The following is a 22,904-nucleotide window of genomic DNA, read 5'->3' as shown; positions in this document are numbered from 1 at the left end:
GCTGCTTTAAGCCAGAAAAAATTACAAATAGTAAAGGGAGAATCTAATAAATGAATTGAAAGTCACAATATTTGTCATCAACTGCAAAAGAATCAGTTACATTTCTGATTTTATTTTTTAGGGATAGCCAAGAATCCAAAAATAGTGGTTTGAGGCTAGACACTTCTATAAATCTTGTGAAAGAATTAATTTGCTCCTGCAGTAACAACAGCTGCCACTTTTCCAAACTAATCCAGTTAAAAAACCTGTTCTAATAAAGTCTGTATAATTTTAAGTTATTTATGTAGTCATTTATCTATGAGCTACAGTATTTGATGGTTTATTTAGAATTTACTTCTAGAATAGAAAAGAGAAAATGCATTTTACGATGTCAGAATCTTAGTTCTTAGAAATCTATCAGTTCTTAGAAAGTGCCTGTTTATTTCTTCTACTTTGCTCCATGATATAGCCCAAAATTCAGAAAAAGCAGAAAAGTTTATTCTAATAAAGCAAGAGAACTGATGATTTTGGCCCCATGTATGTAAAAAAAAGATCTGAATGCAGGAAATTACATCCAAATTAAATGCAAAAAAAAAAAAAAGTCTACAGAGTTAAAAAAAAAAGAAAAAAATCAATACAAGAAGCCATTCTAGCAAATCACCACCACCAAAAATGCATCGTTTGCCAAAGGAGTCATATTATCTATAATATGCTCTGTCAAGCAGAGGAAGCCACTTCAGTCCAGACTGTGTCCCCATGAGGACAGGGTGGCTCCCCTGCAGCACAAGGATGACATCTATTGACGGCCACATTCATCTTTTCCCAACTCCAGCCTTCCTAAAAACACCAGCCCAGGCTGCCATCCTCACCTGGAGTGAGAGAGGTTAGGGTTGTGCCTACATTTAAATGTCTGTATTAAAAAGATGCACGTGTATCAGATCTCTTCAAATGCTTTCCTTTCATTACCTGAATTAAAAAAAAAAAACTAAACATGAAGAAAACATGAAAAAAATCTGTAATTTTATGATATATAACTGATGCAAAAATTTGTTTAAACCTTCAATACCAGAGATAAAAACATCCTCTTGCTATATTAGTGCTATGTTGTTCTAATGCAACCTCTAAAGTGCCATGTTCTTGAGTCATTTGCTGTAACGGATACAATCCAAAAGCTGTTCCCAAAATATCATCCTGCATAGCATTTACTTACAAAGCTATAGTACAGAGAGATTTTAAAAAGTCACACACTCAAGCAGTAGAAAATTCTCCCAATCTCTCCAAAAACATAAAAGATGCTCTAGAATTTTAACATTTTTAACCAACAGACAGTGCAAGCCTCACTCTGGAACCAAGACTATCCATTCACATTTCTCTAGTTAGTAAAGAACCTGGGACAAAACCAAAGTGCTTCATTACAAATAGAGCATTATTTTTCTCTGGTTCTATGCACTGCCTCTCTAATAATACATTACAAATAATAGAAAACAGTAATTAATAGTTTGTTGCTCTTTTCTTATACCCTTCTCAAGTTTGTGCACTGGGAAAATGGGTGTTTTTCTCAAAACATTCTCTTCTGTTTATTAGGGTGATCCTACCCCAATCCTTGCTCCCAAAACTATAGGCTTCATTTTCACCTTTGACTGCAAAAATTGCACTGCTGAGAAGTGCAAGGAATCACAAACTGCATCATTTGAGAATACAGTACCTTATTTTACAACTGTAGTGTGTGCAAATCGTTATTTCAATTAAATGTAATAGTTAAAATATTCTCAAACCATGTAAGTACAGTAGCTTCTACAGAAAGTAACATGGATAACCAATATTCTGCAACTTGAAACAAAAACAATAAATAAAAGTTTGAAGTATTAAAACTAAGAAAACGCAATCCTGTACATTGTACAATAACTTTTGGTTAAAGCTTCTTAGCAAAAATATACTAATGTGTTCTAAGCATTCCAGTTACAGATGGTTCAATATTAAAATTTCAAGGTTTCCTCATCATGAAAAAAATATTGCATTTGTCCATAGGTGCAGCACAAGGTGTCTCTCTCTGAACAAGGCTCCAGTCTTTAAAAAACCCAGAGACAGCAAGTCTGAATTCAAAGGAACCATTAGAAAACTCCAATACAGTACTGAGGATGTAGGGTTGTTGTGCATGAGGGGTTTTGACATTCCTTACTCCCAAGAAGCAGCTCTAGAGAGCCCACTGGATATCACTGAGGTCAGCTGGGTCTCCCAGGCCTCCATCAGCCTCCAGGTAATTCATCAGAGCTGTCATGGCAGTGTCATCGTTCTCACAGATGGCATCGAAGTCCAGCTGAGAATTGCCACCTACACAGTGATTAAAACAGGGAGCTTGAAGCAGGCATGAACACTGTGAAGCATGAAGAACATGGTAACTTGCAAAACAGAATTGCTTTGAAGCAGAACCTGCCTTTGAAGTCAAGGCAAATATTTCTGTGTTAAAAAAAACCCTAACTTGACTCTCTTTTAGTTTAAAACTCCTTGTTCTGTGTTGTTTGGGTTGCTTTTAATTCTTTTTTCCCAAATACTTATTAAAGAATTAGCTTTTTCTCCTTTGTGTTTCTTTTTCGGTGTTTTTCTTTTTTGGTTGGTTGGTTTGGGGTTGTCAGGTTTTGGGTTTTTAAACTTTTCTGAAAAGGCTTATAGATCAACCAGAAGAAAGCTGTAGGTTATAAATAAACAAATAAATCCCTGGCAAATGATGCAGAAGAGGAAGATGGAAAAGTTTCTAAAAGCTGAAATACAGGATCAGCATAAACATGGCTTTTACAGCATTTTGCCTTTTATGACAAACATAATGCAGTGGCATTTTCCTCTTCCAGGGCCAGAGAATCCTGTATCCAGACAAACTTAACAAGGGAAAGATAAAAAAAATTCCTTCGGAACCATTTGGAGCAATCCTTTGTATCAACTACTCCCAGCTTGCAGCTTAGAAAGAGGCAAAGTGCTAAAGGACAGTAATTCACAAATTCCAATAAGTTCCCTGACATTGCATTGAAATACTTTTCCCTCCCCATCTCTGTCCTGAAGAGAGAACAGTAAAGTGCCATGGAAAGTATAGAAATGCAATGGTAAACTTTAGTTATAGATGTTGTCTTTTGTCATGAGATTGCCTCACTGATCAAATTTTGCTGTTTGCCTTGCAGCAATAATACATCTGTTTTCAGAGTGCTCTCATCTTCAGCCAGCCAGCCAGTCAAATCTCTTTACAGTTTATACATGGTTGTAAAGTGGTGCACTCAGAAATGACACCAGTGATCAGAAATGTCACCCCTGCAACCCCCAGAATATCCCCAAGAGAAATAAATCTTACTGAGGAGAGGTTCATTACTGGGAAATGGAATAGCACCCTGGGTTTGTTCTGAATTCTCCAGAGCTTCTGTTTCTGAAGGACATAATTGAATCAACTCTTTATTTGGCACCTGAAAGAACAGAATTGGTAGAAAGGACAGAATTAGATCCTAAATTTAGTCCCAAATATTACATTACAGAAACATCATAGATTGCTGTCAAATTATTAAGAACTGAATAAAGAAAGTGAAAAATATACCTCATCAGGCAGATATTGTGCATTTAGAAACAAACATTTTTGAAGTTCATTTAGCACTGGACCTGGCTTAAATGAAAGTTGTGACTTACACAGCTATCAAAGCTACTTCACAGTGATGGCACTGCTTGAGGGTCTAACTCAGTGTTCAGTAAATAAATCCAGCACCAAATGTACTGGTTTGCACTTTCCACATCTACTACCAAAAACTACAAATTCCCAGTGACCTGATGTTTGTCACTGTCAAAACATCCCAGTTAAGAGATTAAAAAAGCCCTCATACCTCCTAGGTTCTATATGCATTAAACTATATTCATCATAGCAATAGAGATGGAAGTCATGCTAACTCAAAAAAGAAAAAAAGTAATTTTTCCTGATAGTTGTTTTATTTAACACATAACATGTAATTTAGCAGGAGAGATTCCTAGGATTGCCTGACTTATGTATATTCTACCAGGAAATTAATAAAGGTGAAATGCTTTCCAAAGGTATTTTAGGAACAAATGGGATACCAAAGCCCAGAATCAAGAAAAATCCTCAATGAATATATGAAATTATCCTTATGATGAGACATTACATGATTTAGAGAGTTCAGCATAAGTAAGTCAAACAACTCTTCAGGAGAAAGATCTGTGGTAACACAGGGCAGAACAGATCAAAAAAAAAGGGGGCAGTCACAGCAGCTCCTAGACCAGAATAGTGGGGTTTTTCCATAAGAAATGAGAATTGCAGTGGAAAGATTAATTGTTTTTAACAGGAAAGGAATTTGTATTTCAAAGAGCTGTTGGAGAAGTTTGTTCATGCCGTGTCCAGTACAAAACATACAACATATTTAGGTAAGAAGATATGTTAATTATTCCATAGCTATGGGCAATAACTATGTTATTTATATAACAATGTTAGTTATAGTTTGTGGTGTTACAAGCACTAGTAGATTTACAAGCACCACTAGATTAGTACAACTACCCATTTTTAGAAGAGTAATGAAATACCTTCAAAGTCACAATTTTAAACATTTCAAAACAGCACAGATTTTTTAAAAAGTCTCTTCAAAACCCTTAAGATTAAAAGTACACATTCTCTTACAAAAATCAGGGCACTCTGACTCAAACACAGGTTTTGAGCTGACATTAACCTTTTCATTTTGTATTTTTACAGGCAGGGGTGTACTCACATCACTGCAGTTTATAGTTAAAGCTGGAGAAGGTGACTTTCTGAGGAGATGTGATGGACTTAACTCTCCAGAGGGTGAAGAATGCAACCTAAAATTGCATGTGTTTAGTTGATTTACCAGGTCACATTAATCAAAGACTGAAAAACAGACTGTGTGATGCAGAACCCACCAGACCTCCCCAGTGACAAAGCATGAATCTGGTAATTTGAAACAATAATGTCTTAAGTTCTCCTGGAGATTCTAAATTATCCTGCTCCAAGTTTTGGTAGCAGAAAACAGAGAAGAGATCAGAAAAGTCCATGGGTCACAATTCTACTCTTTGAGCACAGTTTTCTTCCTCTGTTGAATCACCAGCACAGTGATGTGCTCTGCCAGGCATGAGACTGACATAATTATAATGGTATCTCATAATGCTATTGCTCAACCTAAAAAATGTTACACATACAATACAATAAAAGTGAAACTGGAGCAACCCTCACATAATCATATATCCCTCATGCCTATCTTTACTGAAAAGCCTAATGATGGTGTTATGCATTTATTACCTTTGTAATTCTAGTATTTCATTTGCAATTTCGGTTCCTATACTTCCAGCACCAAGAACTGTTCCAGAGGACATTCCAGGTACACTTACTAAAGACTGTTTTACAGTATCTGTAGATAAAAAAAAACAAAACCCAAACAAAACCTTAAACCAGAGCACATTCATTGCAGAGCAAGGATTCATTTTAAAGCAGCTTTTGTTCTAGATATACATATACAAGTATATATTTTAATATATGTATTCAGAAATTATATTCCTTTAAATACTGATTCATGGCAGAGGGTGTTGCAATATAAAGTGAATAATCTGTTTGTGAAAATTGTTGTTCTCCAGTAGTGAAATATATTTAATCATTGCCACCTCCAGTGTCTCTCACAGACATTGCAAAGAACATGAGTTTAAAAAAACCCTTGGATTTCTCACCAACTGAAATCAGCTATTGAAAGAACATTTTGAAAAGCAAATATGAAGCCCTGACAGCAAGATGGCAGAACAACATGCAGACAGCAGAAACTTTGCATAGCAGAAAAATAATAACAAAATATGTTCTGTATCAGTATTGCCCTGTATTTTATAGATAAACTGAGCACAGTTACATCTGTTCAGAAAACTGGGCAAAATATGAAGGGTCTGTGACAGAAGCACAATATCCTACTAACCAAATCTCCAGCTCTAACAGAAGCTGCCAAAAATTAAAAGTAGGTTATATGCACTTCTTTTTAGAGTTCTGTGTATTATATCAGTTAGGACTCTGTAAGTAACTAGACACTGAAAAAGAAGTAGCCTTAAAAAAAATTAATCTTTCTTTGCACACAGCCTAGAATAAAAAAAAAAAAAACCTGGACTGGATAAATTTAAACTGACTGATCAGGAGATGCAGCTGTGATAGCTGTAAGAAGTGACACTTGCCTTCTGCAGGTTGGGAACTGTAGAGGACTTCTTCTTCAGTTGATTCCTTATGACCTCTAAGATTTAAAGAAATGAAAAAAATCCCAAACAAACCACAAAAAGTCAGCATGGTTTTTTTTTCAAGAGCAAAATCCAGCACATATTTATGTTTAATTTCAATAATACTTTACACAGAACCAAAGCTAACACTCTCAAACTAGGGAAACATAAGATATTCCTCACATATTTCCATGTCCAATTCTTTGTAATGTTTCTGAGCAGTGGGTGAAATACTAATTTCCACTTACTCTCCAAGTGAAAAAAAAAGGCAGTAGGATTGTCTGTGTTCCATGAGAAGGGAATAGGACTGTTATTTTTAGTGTTAGGAGGGAGATCGGGTAACCAGGAACAAGGACAGGTCAGTGGCTGCCTCGTGTCTGCAGCTGCTGCCCTCCCTCCCTCCTGCAGACAGCTGCAAATGCCCACATTTCCAGGGCAGGCAAAAAAGTGTCCTTGGGCTACTGGCTAGCACAGACTATCTGAACTGCTCTTCTCTGTTTTCTTGGGGAATAAGGACATGGGCAAAAGAGGTGGGTGATGCTGACTTAAGGCATAAACCAGACACAGAATGGGCAAAAGGCCCCCTCAACATCTTCGTTTAATGGAAATAAAATCCCCTCTGTCCCTACTCAAAACCCCAATCATTGGCAAAGACCCTCAGCAGCTGGAACAATCCGAATTACAGCTCCATTGCAAGGTGCAGAGAATGAAAAAGAACTACAAATAAAAAGAAGAATTAAACACATGCATTTACTCAGGCTCTATCCTTGCAATCAATTTGGAGAGGATCTTTCTGTCCTGCCTTGCATTTCCACCATCTATCAATTGTGCTTCTCCACCTTCTGACACCTAGGGGTAGGGCAGCACTTGGAACTGGGTCAACTGACACACAGAGGGTTGTAAAGACCAGAAGGAAAAGCAGCATTAACTTGACAGTTCCATTTATTAAAATCTACTTTTCTTAAAGATCCTTCCCTTCTTTCTTTAACAAGAAACTTTCACCTCATTTTTTCCTACTGGGAAACAGCACAGTTTTCAGAGTCAAATCCACAACTTAGGCCTGAAACAAAAATAGCTGGTAAATGACAAAAATATATTTGTCCAGGTTGTTCAGCCCCTTTTTGTGCAAGGTTGATGTTTTCTAGTCTCGTTCTGCTTTCTAAGCAGGTTATTTTAGTGCTAACTGTAATTATGACAAAAAATAAATGGAGAGTCATATAAATTACTTACAATACCACAGTGTTGTTTGATACAATGTACTCCAGCTCTTTGGTCCAAGGATTCATGAAACTAAACCACTGACTCTTTAAAGTAACAAAAGTCCCATCTTTTGCTCTAAATTTGTAGGAATTTGTAAATACTTTTTCTTTATTCTGCAACACTAGATAGAAAAGGAAAGTTAGAATCGCCATACTTAGGCTTAGAGAGGTAAAGTTAGAAATAATAAATCTATTTTATAGCATCATAAAACTAAAATGTTTCTGTTCACCAGACATAGAATAAACATGTCAGAACAAACTGGGACCTGTTCTAAAATCAAATTATATAGTTTCAGTAGGGTCATAAATCTTACATTAAAAAGCAAATACTAAGTTCCTGCAAACACTAGGAGACTCATGACGTGGTGAGCTTTAACTCGTGTCTTTAATTATGTTATCAGACACATCTGCTCTTCAGGATTCCTCCTCTTCCTTACAAAGAATGGAAGCAGAGGGTTTGACAGATGTGCTGATATTATTGCCCCACAATTAGGGCTCTGCACCTAGAGCCAAGACAACACAAGTTTCTCCCTGCTTTTATTACAAGCCTTACACAGGCTTGTCTTAACACAGACATTACAAAGGGCAGTGCTGAGGTTGGGTAGTTTGGGTTTACAGTGTTTTCACTTGCAGTTACACGTAGCTGTAAGTACTATGGGAGGACCAATTATTTTGTACCTTCTTTGTGTTTTTCAGCTAGGTGATTGTGATCATCTTGATGGCAGTACTCATAACAAGAAGTTCCTAGAAGCTCTTGTGGCAGATACCCTAAAATTGCTGTTGCGCTGTTAGAAATAAAAACGTGAACTACAGCGGACTCAAAGCTGTTTTCTTCAGTATCAGATAAAGCAGAACATTAATATTTAAACAAACAGATGCCTGTGTTCATGTTTGGGGAAAAAATATAGCATTAGTACAGCTCTAAAACAGCAGGAAATATTTTTCATAGCAAATGATCCCTTTGCAATGAATAACAATTCGAAGACAAAGTAAATGTTTAAACATGCAAACCACATGTACACACATAATACTTCTGTTTAGTGGCTTCCCTTTGCCAGTCACAGTACTGGTCACACATAAGAATCAATAAAAAATTCAGCAGTTGAATTTTGCTCTTCCACTCAAAGGGATTAGTTTCAAACTGACACTTTTAGTAGAAAGAAAAGAAGACTGAAAGCAATAACATTTCCAGTGACAATGAAATTCCAAATGCAAAGTGCTAACTACGTCTCTTCAACAAATAAAAGTCTGGTTCAGAAAGTACAGAAAATGGGAACTTAGTTCTCACTTCTAATAAAATAATTTGGTACCTCATTTAGATAGAATGTATTTGTAAAACTCAGATATGGTAAAACTCAGAAGCAATAACTTTTGGTTAAATATATATTACTTCAGTCATGTGCAGAGCTATGAAGCTCTAACTTGAGATTTTTCTTTATGAATAAATGAGTCCATTTTCTACAGGACAATACACTTCTATACATTATGTATTATTTGACAAATAGCCCAAGTACACATAGTTTAAGAATTAACTGCTTCTTGTGTAGAGCAGAAAAACATTCCGAAAATTGGAATTTTTGAGAATTCTCAAAAAATTCTCAAAAATTGAGAATTCTAATTAGAACTTCTACCCTGCTGGAGAAATTATAGTTTTGAAAGAGGATCAGAAAATGGAAGCAGTTGTGTCAATTCTCTTCATTAAAGAACAAAACGCTTACCGCTGATCTACATAAACAAATTTTCCATCCATGGCAAATCGTGTAACAAATTCTGTTGCTTTGACTTTTATCTCTCCACTCTTTTGTGGAACAATATAAGGGTGTAACCTCCCAATTGCAACAAGACAGTTAAAGTTACTACTGTCCTTTTCTACATCATTTTCCTCTTCTACTCCCACCTCATTAGGAGGCCAGTTCTTCAAATACCCAGTACAGTGAATGGTGCAGTATTTCCTGTGATCTAATAGAAAGAAATTAAATAAGAAGCAGTTATTGTTCAAAGAGTAAACCAAACTACTTATTTTATTCTGTTGGCTGTGAGATCAGCAACTATAATTCATGCTTACCTACACTAATTGTACAAAGCTATAGATCATTTTACAGAGTATTTTTCAATTAATTTTGTTCTATTCAGTTTGGGCTTACCTGTAGAGAGAACTTGTAACTCTATTTAGGAAGATGAGTTATGGGTGTTGGCAGTTCAAACACAAGTTAGACAGAAAACAAAGCAATAACCCATAGATCACTCTGGTTTTACATGGTTTTATATGGATTGTGAATTAAAATTAACCTGAGGCCCTCTGTAACTTCCAAATCAATTTATCTTTGGTGAGCACAATGATCCAAACATATGCTCACTGCAGTTGAAAGAATCAGCTTATTTTCTATTTATCTCTGGTTTCTGATGTTTTATGGGAATATAAATATTTGAAATATCTTAAATTCCAGCATACACTGTCATTCATCCCTTTTTGCTCTCTAAATAACATGCAAATGCCCTCATAAGCATCAAGGTTTGACATTACAGTAGCTGTCTTTCCAAAAAAAATGCCAAAGCATTCTTGACACCTCTATGCTGAACAAGATGCTTTCCACAGCTTTGATTTTCCTCTTTACTAGAAAAAACACAGATCAATTCTGCAAAATGAGAAACTGAGTTATCTGACTATGGTTTTGTCACAGTTGCTCAGGTGCCTTCCCTCAAAACTGCTTTCCCAAGAAACACAGAAGGTAAATTCTTATCTCACTGAGTTATCTGACACATCAAGGGATATCAAATTCTATTTACTTACAATCACAGGCCTCTTAAAATTTGTGGTGTATCTCAACAGTAACAGGTTACATTGAAAAACAGAACTTGGAGGATTTTTCAGGATCAAACAATTTCAGCACACCTTTGCAAAAACCAATACTAAGTTATTAAAACAAAAGCTGGAAAATGCATTTTAAAATTGAAATGTAAATTTTCACTGGAAACTTGACAAGATTATACTGCTCTATGGGCATGCCAAAATATGAACTAAAATAAAATTACTGGGAAAATGAATGGAATTACACCAATAAATTAACTTTACCATGAAAAGGGGAAAAAAAGGAAAATTCATACTTTTAAATATACACAACACAAAAAGTAAATCAGAAAAAGAAGTTGGTTTACTTGCTTTTTTCCCTTCAAAATAGTAGAGTTTGCAGGCTTTATTCACTCAGTTATCTTCAAGACATAAGTTATTTAGTTTCATTCTTCTGATCTGCTCCAGTTCTTTCAAATATGTCCCTGAAACTTCTCAAATTTGACCACAACAGACCACATGCTCCTATACAGCCACTGTACCTCAAGTTCCTCCCTCCCTCTTTCCAGGAGGGCACCAGGAGGAGAAAGAGAACAATTAGATTGTTTTTCAAAAGGTGTCCCTGGCTCACATTTACACTGCTCTACAGCTACTTGTTGAGATCAGTAGGAACTAGGAAGTCATTAGTGACTCGGAATTTAAACGAGTTTCAAGAGACAAAGCCCCCACTTCATCTCCACTCTCTGAATACCTTTCTTCTTTGGGTTCGGCAAACACTCCTTCTCCTCTTTGACTGTGGTCCTGCTACACTTTATGCGACAGAAGAAGGAACGTCGAGCACCAGAGTTCAGCCGAGCTGGTCCAGCTTGGAAATCTGTGTGCACTTGCAAGCCAGCTTACAAAGATTTAGTAAAGTAGTTAAAAACAACCAAAACCAAGCAATAAAACTTCAGAAAACAAGATGCTTCCTGCATTTACCTCCCAGAACATTGTCCTTACAGTTTAGCTGCCTAAATTTTGTAGTTAAAATTTAAAAAGTCTAATAATTTAAACAGGGCAAAGAAAACATGATTGACACAGATTCCAAAATCAGAAAGAACTACTAAACTATTTTTAAAGCCTTCTTGATATTCTTAATGAAATTTTACTACAGCTGCTTTATAAACTTTCACCTTGTATTTGGTACAAGGAAGAATTGCAAAGATGCTTGTAAAAGCCAGCTATAAAATAGGCATTAGCTGCATAGTACACAAAACAGGCATTAGCTGCATAGTACACAATGCTTTCCTTATTAGAAACAACTGTAAACTACAGAAGGTTTGGTTACATTGGGATTGACACTTAGCATTTTCAGAGAAGACAGTGATTCTTGATATTGAAGTATTTTATCCCATGTTCGACTACATCAGGTCTTTTGTATTGACAAGACCTAGCAAATACAAGAAAAAAAAGTAGTATGCTGGTAGGAAGAATGTCAGACTACATCTTGGTAAATGCTTAACAGTGATTTCAGTAATTTAACAGAATTTCAGTAACTCTTATGATCTAAAATCAAGTTTCTTCTGGGCTAGCTTTTCAACTCTTAAATGCATTTTAAGCAGCAGATACGCATTCAAATGTTTGTTTCATAGAAATACCTCATGTTTGTTCATACACACATCCATACAAACACCTGAACACATCCTGACTAAGAATTAGATTTACTAACATCTCTTGAAAAAATCTGAGCACGTCCAGCTCTGACTTACTTTTGCCATCTACGAGCTTCTCCCTAGGCGAGACGTCCGATGAAGAAAGTTGCTCCTTAACTTTTGCAACATCTTTTGGATGTAAGTAATCAAATAAACTTTGTCCAATTAAACTGGCCTATTAAAAAAAACCCAAAAAAACCAACAAAACACAAAAGAGATGAGAACCACACCATCATTTTGGAACAGGACCCCACACATTACTCATCTCAGGAAACCAACTGTCTAAACCACTAAAAAAATAGTCAATACCACAGTTACTTCAAACATCAATATTTTGTTTTACATTTCATTTGTCATTGTTTAATATATTTTTTATTTAAAAGGGTAGGAAAAACATAGTTTGTTACTTCCCTTTGAAAAACAGCAGATTCAGTTGGAGATTAAACAAGTTCAGTACAACCAAATCCTTTATTTATGTAAATAATGCAATTCCCGGTCCTAGCCAAAGAAGGTTATGCACAAAGTAATTCCACTCTTGGATTATTGGGGAAGGAGGGAAGAAATAGGAAGGAGGATGAAATATTCAACTATCTAATGACTCTGAGCTCTAATTTGGTTGGACAAACTGGCACCACTGAGCCAGGAGCAGGCTGGAAGCAGGGCTCAGCTGACCACAGCACTCCTTAGCAGAGGATATTTATGGAGATGTCTCCGGCTGGGATGCCTTCTACCTGTTCACTCTGTTCATCCCAAGTAACTGACCTGCTGCACCACTTTCTTTTGGAACGGGAAGGAATTCTCACAGAAGTGGGCTGGTTTAGGTTTTCCACTGCTTATCTTCAGCACAGCAACCAAATCAAAGGATAGAAAGGAGCTGTGTTGACAAGATCTACTCTAGACTCAAACTCAGGATAAACACCCAGTCTCCTGCCTTTTCCCAGTCCCCATTTAATCCTAATGCAATGGGAAAATGCTGAGTGCTGCTGAGACAGCCTCACAGCAGCCTTGCCAAAGTATACATGTGTAACAAACCAGATAAAGCTGCAGCACGGGATTCAGAACCTAGAACAACTCCCAAACCATGGGTAATAAATCCATGGGTATTATTAAAGGCAGTCATGTCCTCTGACTCTCCTTGTCTGGAATAAAGGAGATCTTAGGGGTCTGGAAGTAGGTATGTCTAACATGAGTGACTCCAGAAAGGCACTTTCAGTTCTTGAACAAAATCAGTGTAGAAGTTAAAAAAAACCAAATTCTGCTTTATGCTTATTCCTCTAGGATGATTAATTTCATTTTAATTAAAAAAGATCGTTTTGCAATTAAAAAAAAAAGATAAAAATAAATCTATGAAAGAGACCAGATTGGTTATCTGTACATTTATAAAGAAAACAAATATAGCACAAATGGTTCCAAAGTTACAAAAGTAGACAGATGGCAGCACTAACTGTTTTAACCTCTCTTTGTGAAACAGAAGTCATTGATACAAGAACAAATTATCATTCCTTGATTATTTGTGATAATTGCCCATCATGTTAAACACCAACTAATGGAAGGTACTTCTATTTTTCCAATTTCCCTTGTTCTACAGGCTAAGCTTACTCCCATTCAGTCTCTTTCAGGCTAAGGGTACACACTCGGACAGTTTTTGTGCATGATGTGTTACGTGGCGCATCCGAGCATAAAGGCATCACCAAGGAAAGCTTTCATTAACTTCCACTGCTGAACTACCCATTTTCCTTGGCCTAAAAAAAAAAAACCCAAAATCACTTCACCATGTGAGAGAAAATCTCTTGCACACAGAAATTAGGACATCTTCAAATTATCCCTTCCTCTCAGACTGGCAGTTTTCTTAAGGATGATCAGCTGAAATCTGGTGCTTTTCCTCCAGGTTGGGAACCCTGATGTTCTTGCAGATATTTTCTTACAGGATATTCAGCTTTACTCCAAGTAAGGTTAAATCAAAGAAATTCCAAGAAATTATACACAGGATTGGTTTAATGCAATATAGAATAAAATATAAAAGTTTTAAAATTCCTAAGAAAATGCAAGGTAAAAGCAAGCAAGAAACAACAATAACCACCTGATCATAATTAAGTATTTTGCAAACTGATTCAGAGACAAACAGAATTTTTCCTCTGTTGCATCCAACCACAAACAGGAATCCATCTGCAGCCTGAAAATATAAGGATACTGTCTTTAAAAACACACAATTAAAATAAACAATAAAGATTAATGACTACAAGGAAGCACACTTTTAAACCTGATTTTTAAAATTAAATACAAGAAAGCTGGAGAGGGACAAGAGGAAATGGCTTCACACTGACAGAGCTGAGGCCCTGGCACAGGGTGCCCAGAGAAGCTGTGGCTGCCCCATCCCTGGCAGTGTCCAAGGCCAGGTTGGATGGGGCTCTGAGCAACCTGGGATAGTGGAAGGTGTCCCTGCCCATGGCAGGGGGTGGAATGAGTTGAACTTTAAGGTGCCTTCCAACCCAGGCCATTTTGTAATTCTATTAAAAAAGCAATTAATATTGCAAGGACCAAATGAGGCCTTCAACCACAGCTAAAGTTTCTTAAGCACTCACATCTTTGGCAAAAGTCTAGCTACAAAACAGCTTCTTTTGGGAGCCATTCACAGATCTTGGTAAAGCATTATTGCAGCAAAGGAAAAAACCACAAACCTGGCTGTGAATGAGGTGTGTGGGTTTATGATGAAGTGCAAACAAGAGGGAAGATTTTATTCCAGGTATTTTCTGCACCTTTTTCAAACTACATCTTTAAAAATGTACATGAAGGACAGCCAACAACTGTGAGGATGTTCCTGCATAATTGGCAGCATTCTCTGCAGTCGCATGAAGATTTTAAGAATGAATATATTAAACAGGCAGACTGTACACAGATTATTGTCCCTTCCAGGGCTGCTGCCTGCCATGCTCCCAAACCATCTCTGCACACCTTCATGAAATCCTGGGTAGTGCACAGAGTTTAGAAATCAGTACAACAAAACACTTGCTTGAAGGAAAAGATGTGAGAAAAAGCACTGTCCAACTAAAAGCTCAAGCTTTAACAAGGATGTGATTTACCTGAGAGTTTCCTTCCACTTACCCTAAGGATCAACTGTCGCAGTTCATCATCCTTCAAAAATGAAGGTTTATACCGGACTTCTGAGTAGGAGCTACTGGAACCTGGAAAATGGATGATTCACAGAGATCATGCCAAAAGTTATATTTTAAATTCACTTTTAGTGCAGCTATACTTGTTATGTCTTTCAGAGTTTTTCTCTATGACCCCAATAGCTGAATTAAAAACGTAATTCAAGGTTCTAGAAATTCTAAAAATAAAATTAAAACAAATCTCAAACATAACTGGTAATGAAAACAGACACACAACCATTTTTCCTTGTCCTTTATTAACACAAACCAAGGAAACTTCTGTTCAGATATCATTAATGTACTGCTAGAAAAATGGTATTATGAGAACTGAATTTTCTAGAAACATTTCATAGTTATATTTCAGACCTCTTAACTAAATTCTCTTTGCTGAAACAGAATAATTCCAATATTATCAATATATTATTATCTTTTGGCATTAATAATGCTTCATTAATGCTATAAAGCCAACAATCAAAAAAACAGACTCTTGCAGTTAAATCAAATGTCTCACTAAATATAGTGAGACTGACTCACTGCATGTACTGTTCTAGCACCCATGGCAAGTACTCTATAAAATAATTTTTGTTCATTACACTTTTATCCATTAGATTTTTTTTTCTTGTTACATTTTTTGTAACAGTCCAACATTTCAGCCAATTTCATCATGCACTATAACTCCACACAGTATATTGTATACTCTTAAACCATTTGTTTTGAGGTAAATACAACTGTGCTGGGTAAAGTCCAGTTTTCACATCCTGTTGTTAAATACAAATGCTTGAGCAGATTTCTTGTTTAAACTGCAAGTGCAGTTACTGTCCTGCTGGTTTACATTATTTCCTGCTGCTTCACATTATTTCTTCATGCAGAACTCTCAGCCCTTTAGAAAACCCTCAAAACCCTTTACACCTGAGCCATTTCTATGATTCTATTACTGTCAAGGTGGCAACTTAATTATTTTTCTACAATTCTTTGACCCAAAACTATCTGGGTTCTCATTAGACCTGTTTATTCATAATCAGTGGGTTTTGCAATGCAGAGGATCTTTGATCTTTTCTTAGAATTGATCAATTTATTATTCTGAAACAGTGATGCCAAAACACCTATATATTGTGTGCAGCTGATAAATTCTGCAATATGCAACTTGTATTTGGATATATTTTTTTGTGGGGAAGGAAAAAAAAAATCCCAAAACCTAGCAATAGCAAAAGGAGAGCAAAAATATTTCCTGGGTTGATCCCCACACTAAAGCATTCCCTAAGATCCATGATTAACTTTGCCAGCTGACTGGGCTATCAGAAATTTCTATTTCTTGCTACTCTCTAACATGTGAGGGGTTTTAAGACTTTAATGTAATCAAACTCATTGACTATTTTGTTAAACTATGTTTTGTCTTGCAACTTTACTTTTGACTCCTGTACTTTCTAAAAAGAATCAAGGAGTGAGCCAAGAGTAAGGCATGCCCTGAGCAGACAGAAAATATCAGACACTGAAGGGTGGCTTTTTTCCTGCTATATTAAGCAAAAATTTAAAATTAAGTTCTGACAGCTACAGACATGTACATTTAAATGAGGAGCAGACTTGGAACTAAATACAGTAAGGAAATGTAAAATCAAATCCTCTTGATTTATTTACAACCTGGGAAGATACACACAATAACTCCTACTAGAACAAGGATTTACAGGATGATCTTTCCTAAACTCACCTTTTAAAGACTTCAAGTGCTGCACAGCCATCCGTAGCACTGTGAGTTTGTCCAGCTTTCGGGCCATGGGATTGCACTGTGGTATCATGGCAGACAATTCTTCTATCAAATTATTCATTTTGTCTCTTCTTCTTTTCTCTGTTTGACTGTGAGCCTCTCTAAGAAGAAAAATTATTTTTAAAGAGTGATGTAGAACACATGATTTTCCCCATAATATTAAATTCCATTTTTGGAATGGAACTATCACCAGTACTACTGCACTGAAACAATTTTTCATACGCTACTTGTATTGGACAATTGAATTGGATTCACTTCAACAAAGACAAAATGGTCCCAATATTGATGTGAAATACTGAGGAGAAGAGATATCTTGAGCAACAGTATGATTATATTTGGCAGGAACAAGAGGTTATGAAGACTTCTAAAAGTTAAACCCTTCTTGTGACCCTTGCCATGCAAGTGATGACTTGGACACCTCAGTGTATCCCAGAGAACTCTTGATGTCATTGGGAATCAATGAAAGATATTCCTGCTCCCACCTCTGCCTGGCCTGTGTAACTAAGATGGGGTGTTTATTCTGCTGCCTTTTAAGAAACCCCACAGCAATAAACATTACTTTTCCACATGCTTCTAAGAGATGGAGAGGAAACTGAAAAAGAAAGGTTTGCCTCGTGTAATTTACCAGAAGTATCTCAGAAAGCTGTCCCTTTACTGATAAGGTGGTACAAAGGCTGTCTCAGGTTTCATCTCTTGGTAAGCCTGTCAAGAACTCAGCCACAGAAAGCACTTCTCTTCTCAGCAAGTTTTCATCAGGAAACTCCTTCCAGGGCACATGGCTGAACATCACAAGTGCACTTATAGCTCAGGTCACCTTTTCTTTACTTCTTTCTAGTGCACTATGTCAGCTTTTCAACCCATCTCCCTTCCTCCTTACCCAGAAGACAAGCCAGCCACTCAATTAAAACCCAGATGATTTTTCTTTCTGATTGAGGCCAGACACAGTAGTTTAGTTATGCAAAATGAGGAATAGGTTTTGGTTGATTGATCTCCAAAACTTTTCCTTGTAGGCATACTGCAACAGAAGCTATTAAAGGTAATAAAATTAACTACAGCTGGCCTGTTGAGAAAGAACAAAGTACAGTTTTAAAGATCTACCTGAATACTATTCTAATTTTTTTTTCAAAGAAAAAAAAAAAAAAGCCTGCATCACACAACTAATTCTGGGTCATTCTGCCAAGCATTCAACTTTTCTCTCTCAAAAGCCTTTTTTTAGATTTTTTTTTTTTTTTGAGTTGTGCTCATATCTGTGGGTTCACCCAACTCTTCCTTTATGTCAGGTAAGAACAATCAAGTAATATCCTGTGTATGCTCCTTGAACTGTGAACCTCAGGAAGACAGATACATGCCTTCCAGGAAAGGGAACAACCTTCCACATCTCTGAGAGTCAATAGGGAATTATAAAAAACTGAACAAGTGGGTGCAGAAATTCAGGGGATGACTGAATGATTGAAAAAGCCTTCTGTTGCTTGTCACCGCCACAAAGGCAGAGGGAGAAAAGCAGGTTCCATGATAAGCTGGAGACAAATAATACTGGAAGGAGATAACTGATAAGCAAACCTTCATATACCTTTGTACTGATTCTTTTTCCCTCCAACTCATGCACCAAGAAGTAAGGAAAAAAGTTAACAATACCATATAAAAGCCATTAAAGCAATTGACAACAATCTTATAGAGCAATTTGGGACACTCTGTGAAGAAAAAATAATTTTGAAGTGAAACTGTAAATATATCTTGGAACATTTTAGTTTCTTTAATTTTGTTTCAATTACAGGAACACTTCATAATTACTAGCTAGCATACTATATAAATAATACTTCTGACAGCATGCTGAGTGGATTATATATTTCTGGTTTGACATCTCTGCTCACAAGAAAAATGAAAGACTTATTTTTAAATCAACTTTACAGCACAGCTCCGGTTTTACTACGTGGTTTGTCTGTAGTTTAAAATATTTGTTTGGCTGAACTGTGGTCACACAATATTTCAAATCTTGCAAGTGCTCTAATTGTATTTCAATTTATGTGAATTCAAAGTTCAATGGCAAAACTTGAATAATTCCCTACACAAAAGCTTGTTCTGGAACAAGAAATCTTTGTCATACTTTAGCCAAATCCATTTCTATGTGGAATAAATTCTAACTACCTCCAGAAGCAGACAAATCTAGAAAAAAAAAATTCCCAAATTCATACAGATGAAGGATCAGCTCCTCATACATGACTTGGGTGTACTGCATTTAATTCTCACCTTAAAAACTTCAACCTCATGTTTCCTTGCTAAACATATCCTGCAGCAACTTTTATCAAAATTATTAGCAAATAAAATCCTCAAGGAGGCTTTAAAAATTACTATACATTTAGCAAGGAAAAGGAAAAGCTTACTGTTAAATATTTGATAGTTTCAAGGAATGTTACCCACAAATTCATATTTTATTATTGTGAATCTCAGTATTCACTAGCAAAATGTCTTTCTATTGAAAATTAGTACCTGAAATCTTTTACTTTAACATGTTCTTCATCTTCACTCCTAGAAAAAAAACAAGATACAGAGTTTTACATTAAATATTTAATACTAGGCACTTCTTTCCTCCCACAAATTCCAGAAGATAGAAGATGCTACAAATTTACTGTGGCTCCAGCAAAAGCAAACCCACAAAATCTCTGAAACATAACTGACCTAGCAAGTGATGCATAACAGAAAGAGACCAGAGCACAACTGGCAATATTCACAGTTGTGTGAACATAATAAAGGTATAGTTCATAATTATGGGGCTTTTTTTATTCTGGAGACAACAGCATTACTGGAACACTCAAATAACTTAAGACTAGACTTGATTTTTTTTTTTTTTTGTTTAAAGTTTTATAAGAGAAATTATCTATTTATGGCTTTATTTCTCATATCTTATTGTCAAGTTATAAAATAAGCAATCCTAAATTATATTTAAAAAAAACCAAAAAACCCAAGCTATTTCCCATACCCTACAGCAATGACTGGGAAGTCATAAAGTAATAAAATTGTAAATGAAACACAGTCCTAAGTGTCTGCAGCACAATAAACACTCTGCAACAGGAAACTATAAAGGATGATTCAAACAAGGGCAGTGAGCTTTTCTTTCCCTATGACCACTGCACTGTTCCCCAGTCTTTGTGAAGAATTTATGGCCTCGGTACCATGAGGATCAAGAGGAGAGGCCAAGCAGGCAGCAGGTGTCTTCCATGAGGAAATGGAAGCAGGAAGAACCTTGGAGATTACAGCTTCAGGAAAGGTGCCAAAAGCTGCTGCCACCTGTAACTGAGCACTGAACCCAGTGAGGATCCAGAAGCCAAATTAACAATGCAGAATCTGGGATTTCACCGGAACCTAGCAATCTTCTAGACAGTCTGATAAACCCAAACACAGGAGGAGGTTTGGCTCACAACACCCCAAGACTTTCATTCATTGAAATTGTTTCACATTTAAACAAGTTAGCAATAACTAATATTTTCCTTCCATTTTAAAAGAAACTTACCAGAAATATCCATATACTGTGAATTCCAACTGAATTTACATTCTCTGACCATAAGAGAAGAGGTAAGGAGGAGCCAGACCAGCTGCAATGCAGCATGTGCCCTATTAATTAACTTTCATTCTCCCTCAGGAGCTCCACTTGGGGAAAAAAATCTAGCACAAATTTGCTGCTCAAGCAATCAGTCCCAGCTTTCAATTGATTTTTAGAGCCTCTGTCCTAACAGCTGTGGTGTTGCTGATATGAATAGCTAAATTAAAACCACCTTGACTACATGAACAGAGGGTGAAATTCCACTTTGTGGGTATAATGTGGGTATAATGTGGGTATATTTAATTTAATTGGTAGTAGAAAGGACAGAATGGGTGTTAATCAGAAAAAATAAAGAACACCAGCTTTTCTCTACTTTCTCAATTGATTTATTAAATATACTTTCCCAGTTCTTCTAAAATGGAAGCAAATGTTTTAAAGGCAGAAAAGGAGGTTTTTTAGTCACACTTTCCATGATGAGCACTATGGAAAAAATCCACAAAGAAACAACCAATTTAACCCCAAAGAAAGATCCTTTAAGATATGTACTAAAGAGTGGCTTCCCTGCAGAAAGCGACCTGGAGATGCTGGCTGACAGCAGGCCCAGTTCAAGGCAGTCAGAGGGTAAAGCACATCCTGGGCTCATCAAACACCAGATAGGCAAAGAGGTAATTGTCCTGCTGTCCTCAGCACTGGTGTGCCTTCACCTTGAATTTTGTGGGCACTTCTGGGCCCCAAAATGTGACAAGGTGTTTGGTGAAGATGGGAAGGTCCCTGAATGAATTCAGAGAAAGGCAACAAAGCTGATGAAAGGGACAGAAGGAATGTCCTGTGGGGAGTGGCCAAGGACTCCTGTTTGTCTAGTTTGGAGAAAAGGAGGCTGAGGCCACCTCCCTGCTCTCTGCAGCCTCCTGAGGAGGGGAAGTGCACAGATTGGTGCTGAGCTCTTCTCCCAGGTATCCAAGGACAGGACACAAGGGAATGGTTTAAAAGCTGTGCAGGGAAGGTCTAGATTGGACATTAGGAAGCATTTTTGTACCGAGAAGGTGGGGAGACATGGGAGCAGGCTTCCTGGAGAGGTGGTCAATGCCCCAGGCCTGTCAGTGTTGAAGAGGCATTTGGACAATGCCCTTTACAATGTGCCTTAACCTTTGGTCAGCCCTGAAGTGCTCAGGCTGTTGGACTGGATGATCATTGTAGGTCCCTTCCAAGTGAAACAGTCTATTCTATAAAAACACTGCATGGCTACTTACAAACAATATTACCCAAGTAAGGTATCCAGATAAAAAAAAAGAAAATGCAACACAGTAACCATGTAATGACCAACCCTCCTGGCACATACATTCCACAAAGGGTTTGCTTATGCTGCATAGCCACTTTGTAACAGCATTATTTTAACATAGTTATTATACTTGTAATTTTAAAAGCACCTTAAAAGGTTAAAACAACCAAACAAAAATGTTTACATTTACCAGTCCTGGAAGAATATGAGAATATTTCCTTCACCTCCCTAAGTCTTCTTATTGAACTGGTACTTTTCACTCCTTCCCATTCTAAGCTTCAATACTAACAAGTTTGGTAAGAGCATCATCTTAGAAAGAACTATCGGGAACCCTTAACAATGACTGGACCTGTCCATCCTGTTCCTTAACTAAATGTTTATCACCTTGTACTGTACACAGATCTGCCCTGAGATGAAGCACTCCTCAAGGAACCCCACAGCTCATCTAGGCAAACAGCAAAGCGTGACAAGTTCACAGAAGTCAAAACAGAAATGTATTCATTCATAAAAGTACCTTTTTTGAGGATCACCATCAACTTCAACTGCATCTCTGCAGAAACAGATCACAAAGTAAGTAAAATGGAGTTTGAAGCACAACAAGATGACTTGATAGACCCAAAAAAACAAAGTCACAGAAAAATTTTAGTGGTAACTCCACTTGATTGGTTGTTTTCAGCAGGATCATTAGTCCTAGAACCTAATTACTACTTCGTATTAGCCACTACTTTTTCAATTAATTTTTCAACTTGGACAATATTTTTTTTTTTATCAGGGAGATCGAAACTTCAGGGAAACATTACCAAGAAACCAACACTTTTACTGAACAGGTGAAAATCAACAAGTGATACTGAGAAAGAATGGAGACTATGTTTTTTTCCCCGGAAATTAACATATTGCTGGAGTTTTTAGTTATCCACACAACACACTTGAATCTCCAAGTTAGCAATTACATCAACACCCACAGTACAGCTACTGCAGATCAATGGACTACATATGGAAGAAGCAGTGATTAAAGAGAAGACCTTTAATAATCACAAATACATGTACATCTCCTATTCCCCACCTTTTAAAACATGGATATTCTGCACTAGTTTAGATATTTGTAGTGCACTACACCTGCACCTTGTGTCTCTTACTTCTGCCTAATTTACAGAGCTTTGAATATATCACTTTTTTGGTTAACTGGCATCTGTTTGGCAGTTACAGAACAGGATAAAACAGT

At 36.7% G+C, this 22,904-nt stretch overlaps 1 protein-coding gene across 1 annotated transcript in view; it reads right to left on the bottom strand.

Annotated features, from left to right (window-relative positions):
* BMAL2 (basic helix-loop-helix ARNT like 2) overlaps positions 1-22,904 on the bottom strand; it is a 44,731-nt gene that overhangs the window by 12,820 nt on the left and 9,007 nt on the right. Inside the window, 15 exon segments of the mRNA XM_053979143.1 lie at positions 849-2,310; positions 3,317-3,425; positions 4,725-4,812; positions 5,270-5,378; positions 6,178-6,233; positions 7,447-7,597; positions 8,154-8,260; positions 9,194-9,434; positions 11,015-11,158; positions 12,012-12,129; positions 14,035-14,127; positions 15,057-15,136; positions 16,809-16,966; positions 19,353-19,391; positions 22,197-22,232. Coding sequence (XP_053835118.1) covers positions 2,174-2,310; positions 3,317-3,425; positions 4,725-4,812; positions 5,270-5,378; positions 6,178-6,233; positions 7,447-7,597; positions 8,154-8,260; positions 9,194-9,434; positions 11,015-11,158; positions 12,012-12,129; positions 14,035-14,127; positions 15,057-15,136; positions 16,809-16,966; positions 19,353-19,391; positions 22,197-22,232 — 1,666 coding nt within the window. The 3' untranslated portion in view covers positions 849-2,173.

The sequence above is a fragment of the Vidua macroura genome, chromosome 5 (assembly GCF_024509145.1).
Source record: "Vidua macroura isolate BioBank_ID:100142 chromosome 5, ASM2450914v1, whole genome shotgun sequence".
NCBI classification, from domain to species: Eukaryota; Metazoa; Chordata; class Aves; order Passeriformes; family Viduidae; genus Vidua; species Vidua macroura.
Note: the sequence above shows the minus strand (reverse complement) of the source record. Positions and strands in the feature narration are given on the sequence as shown.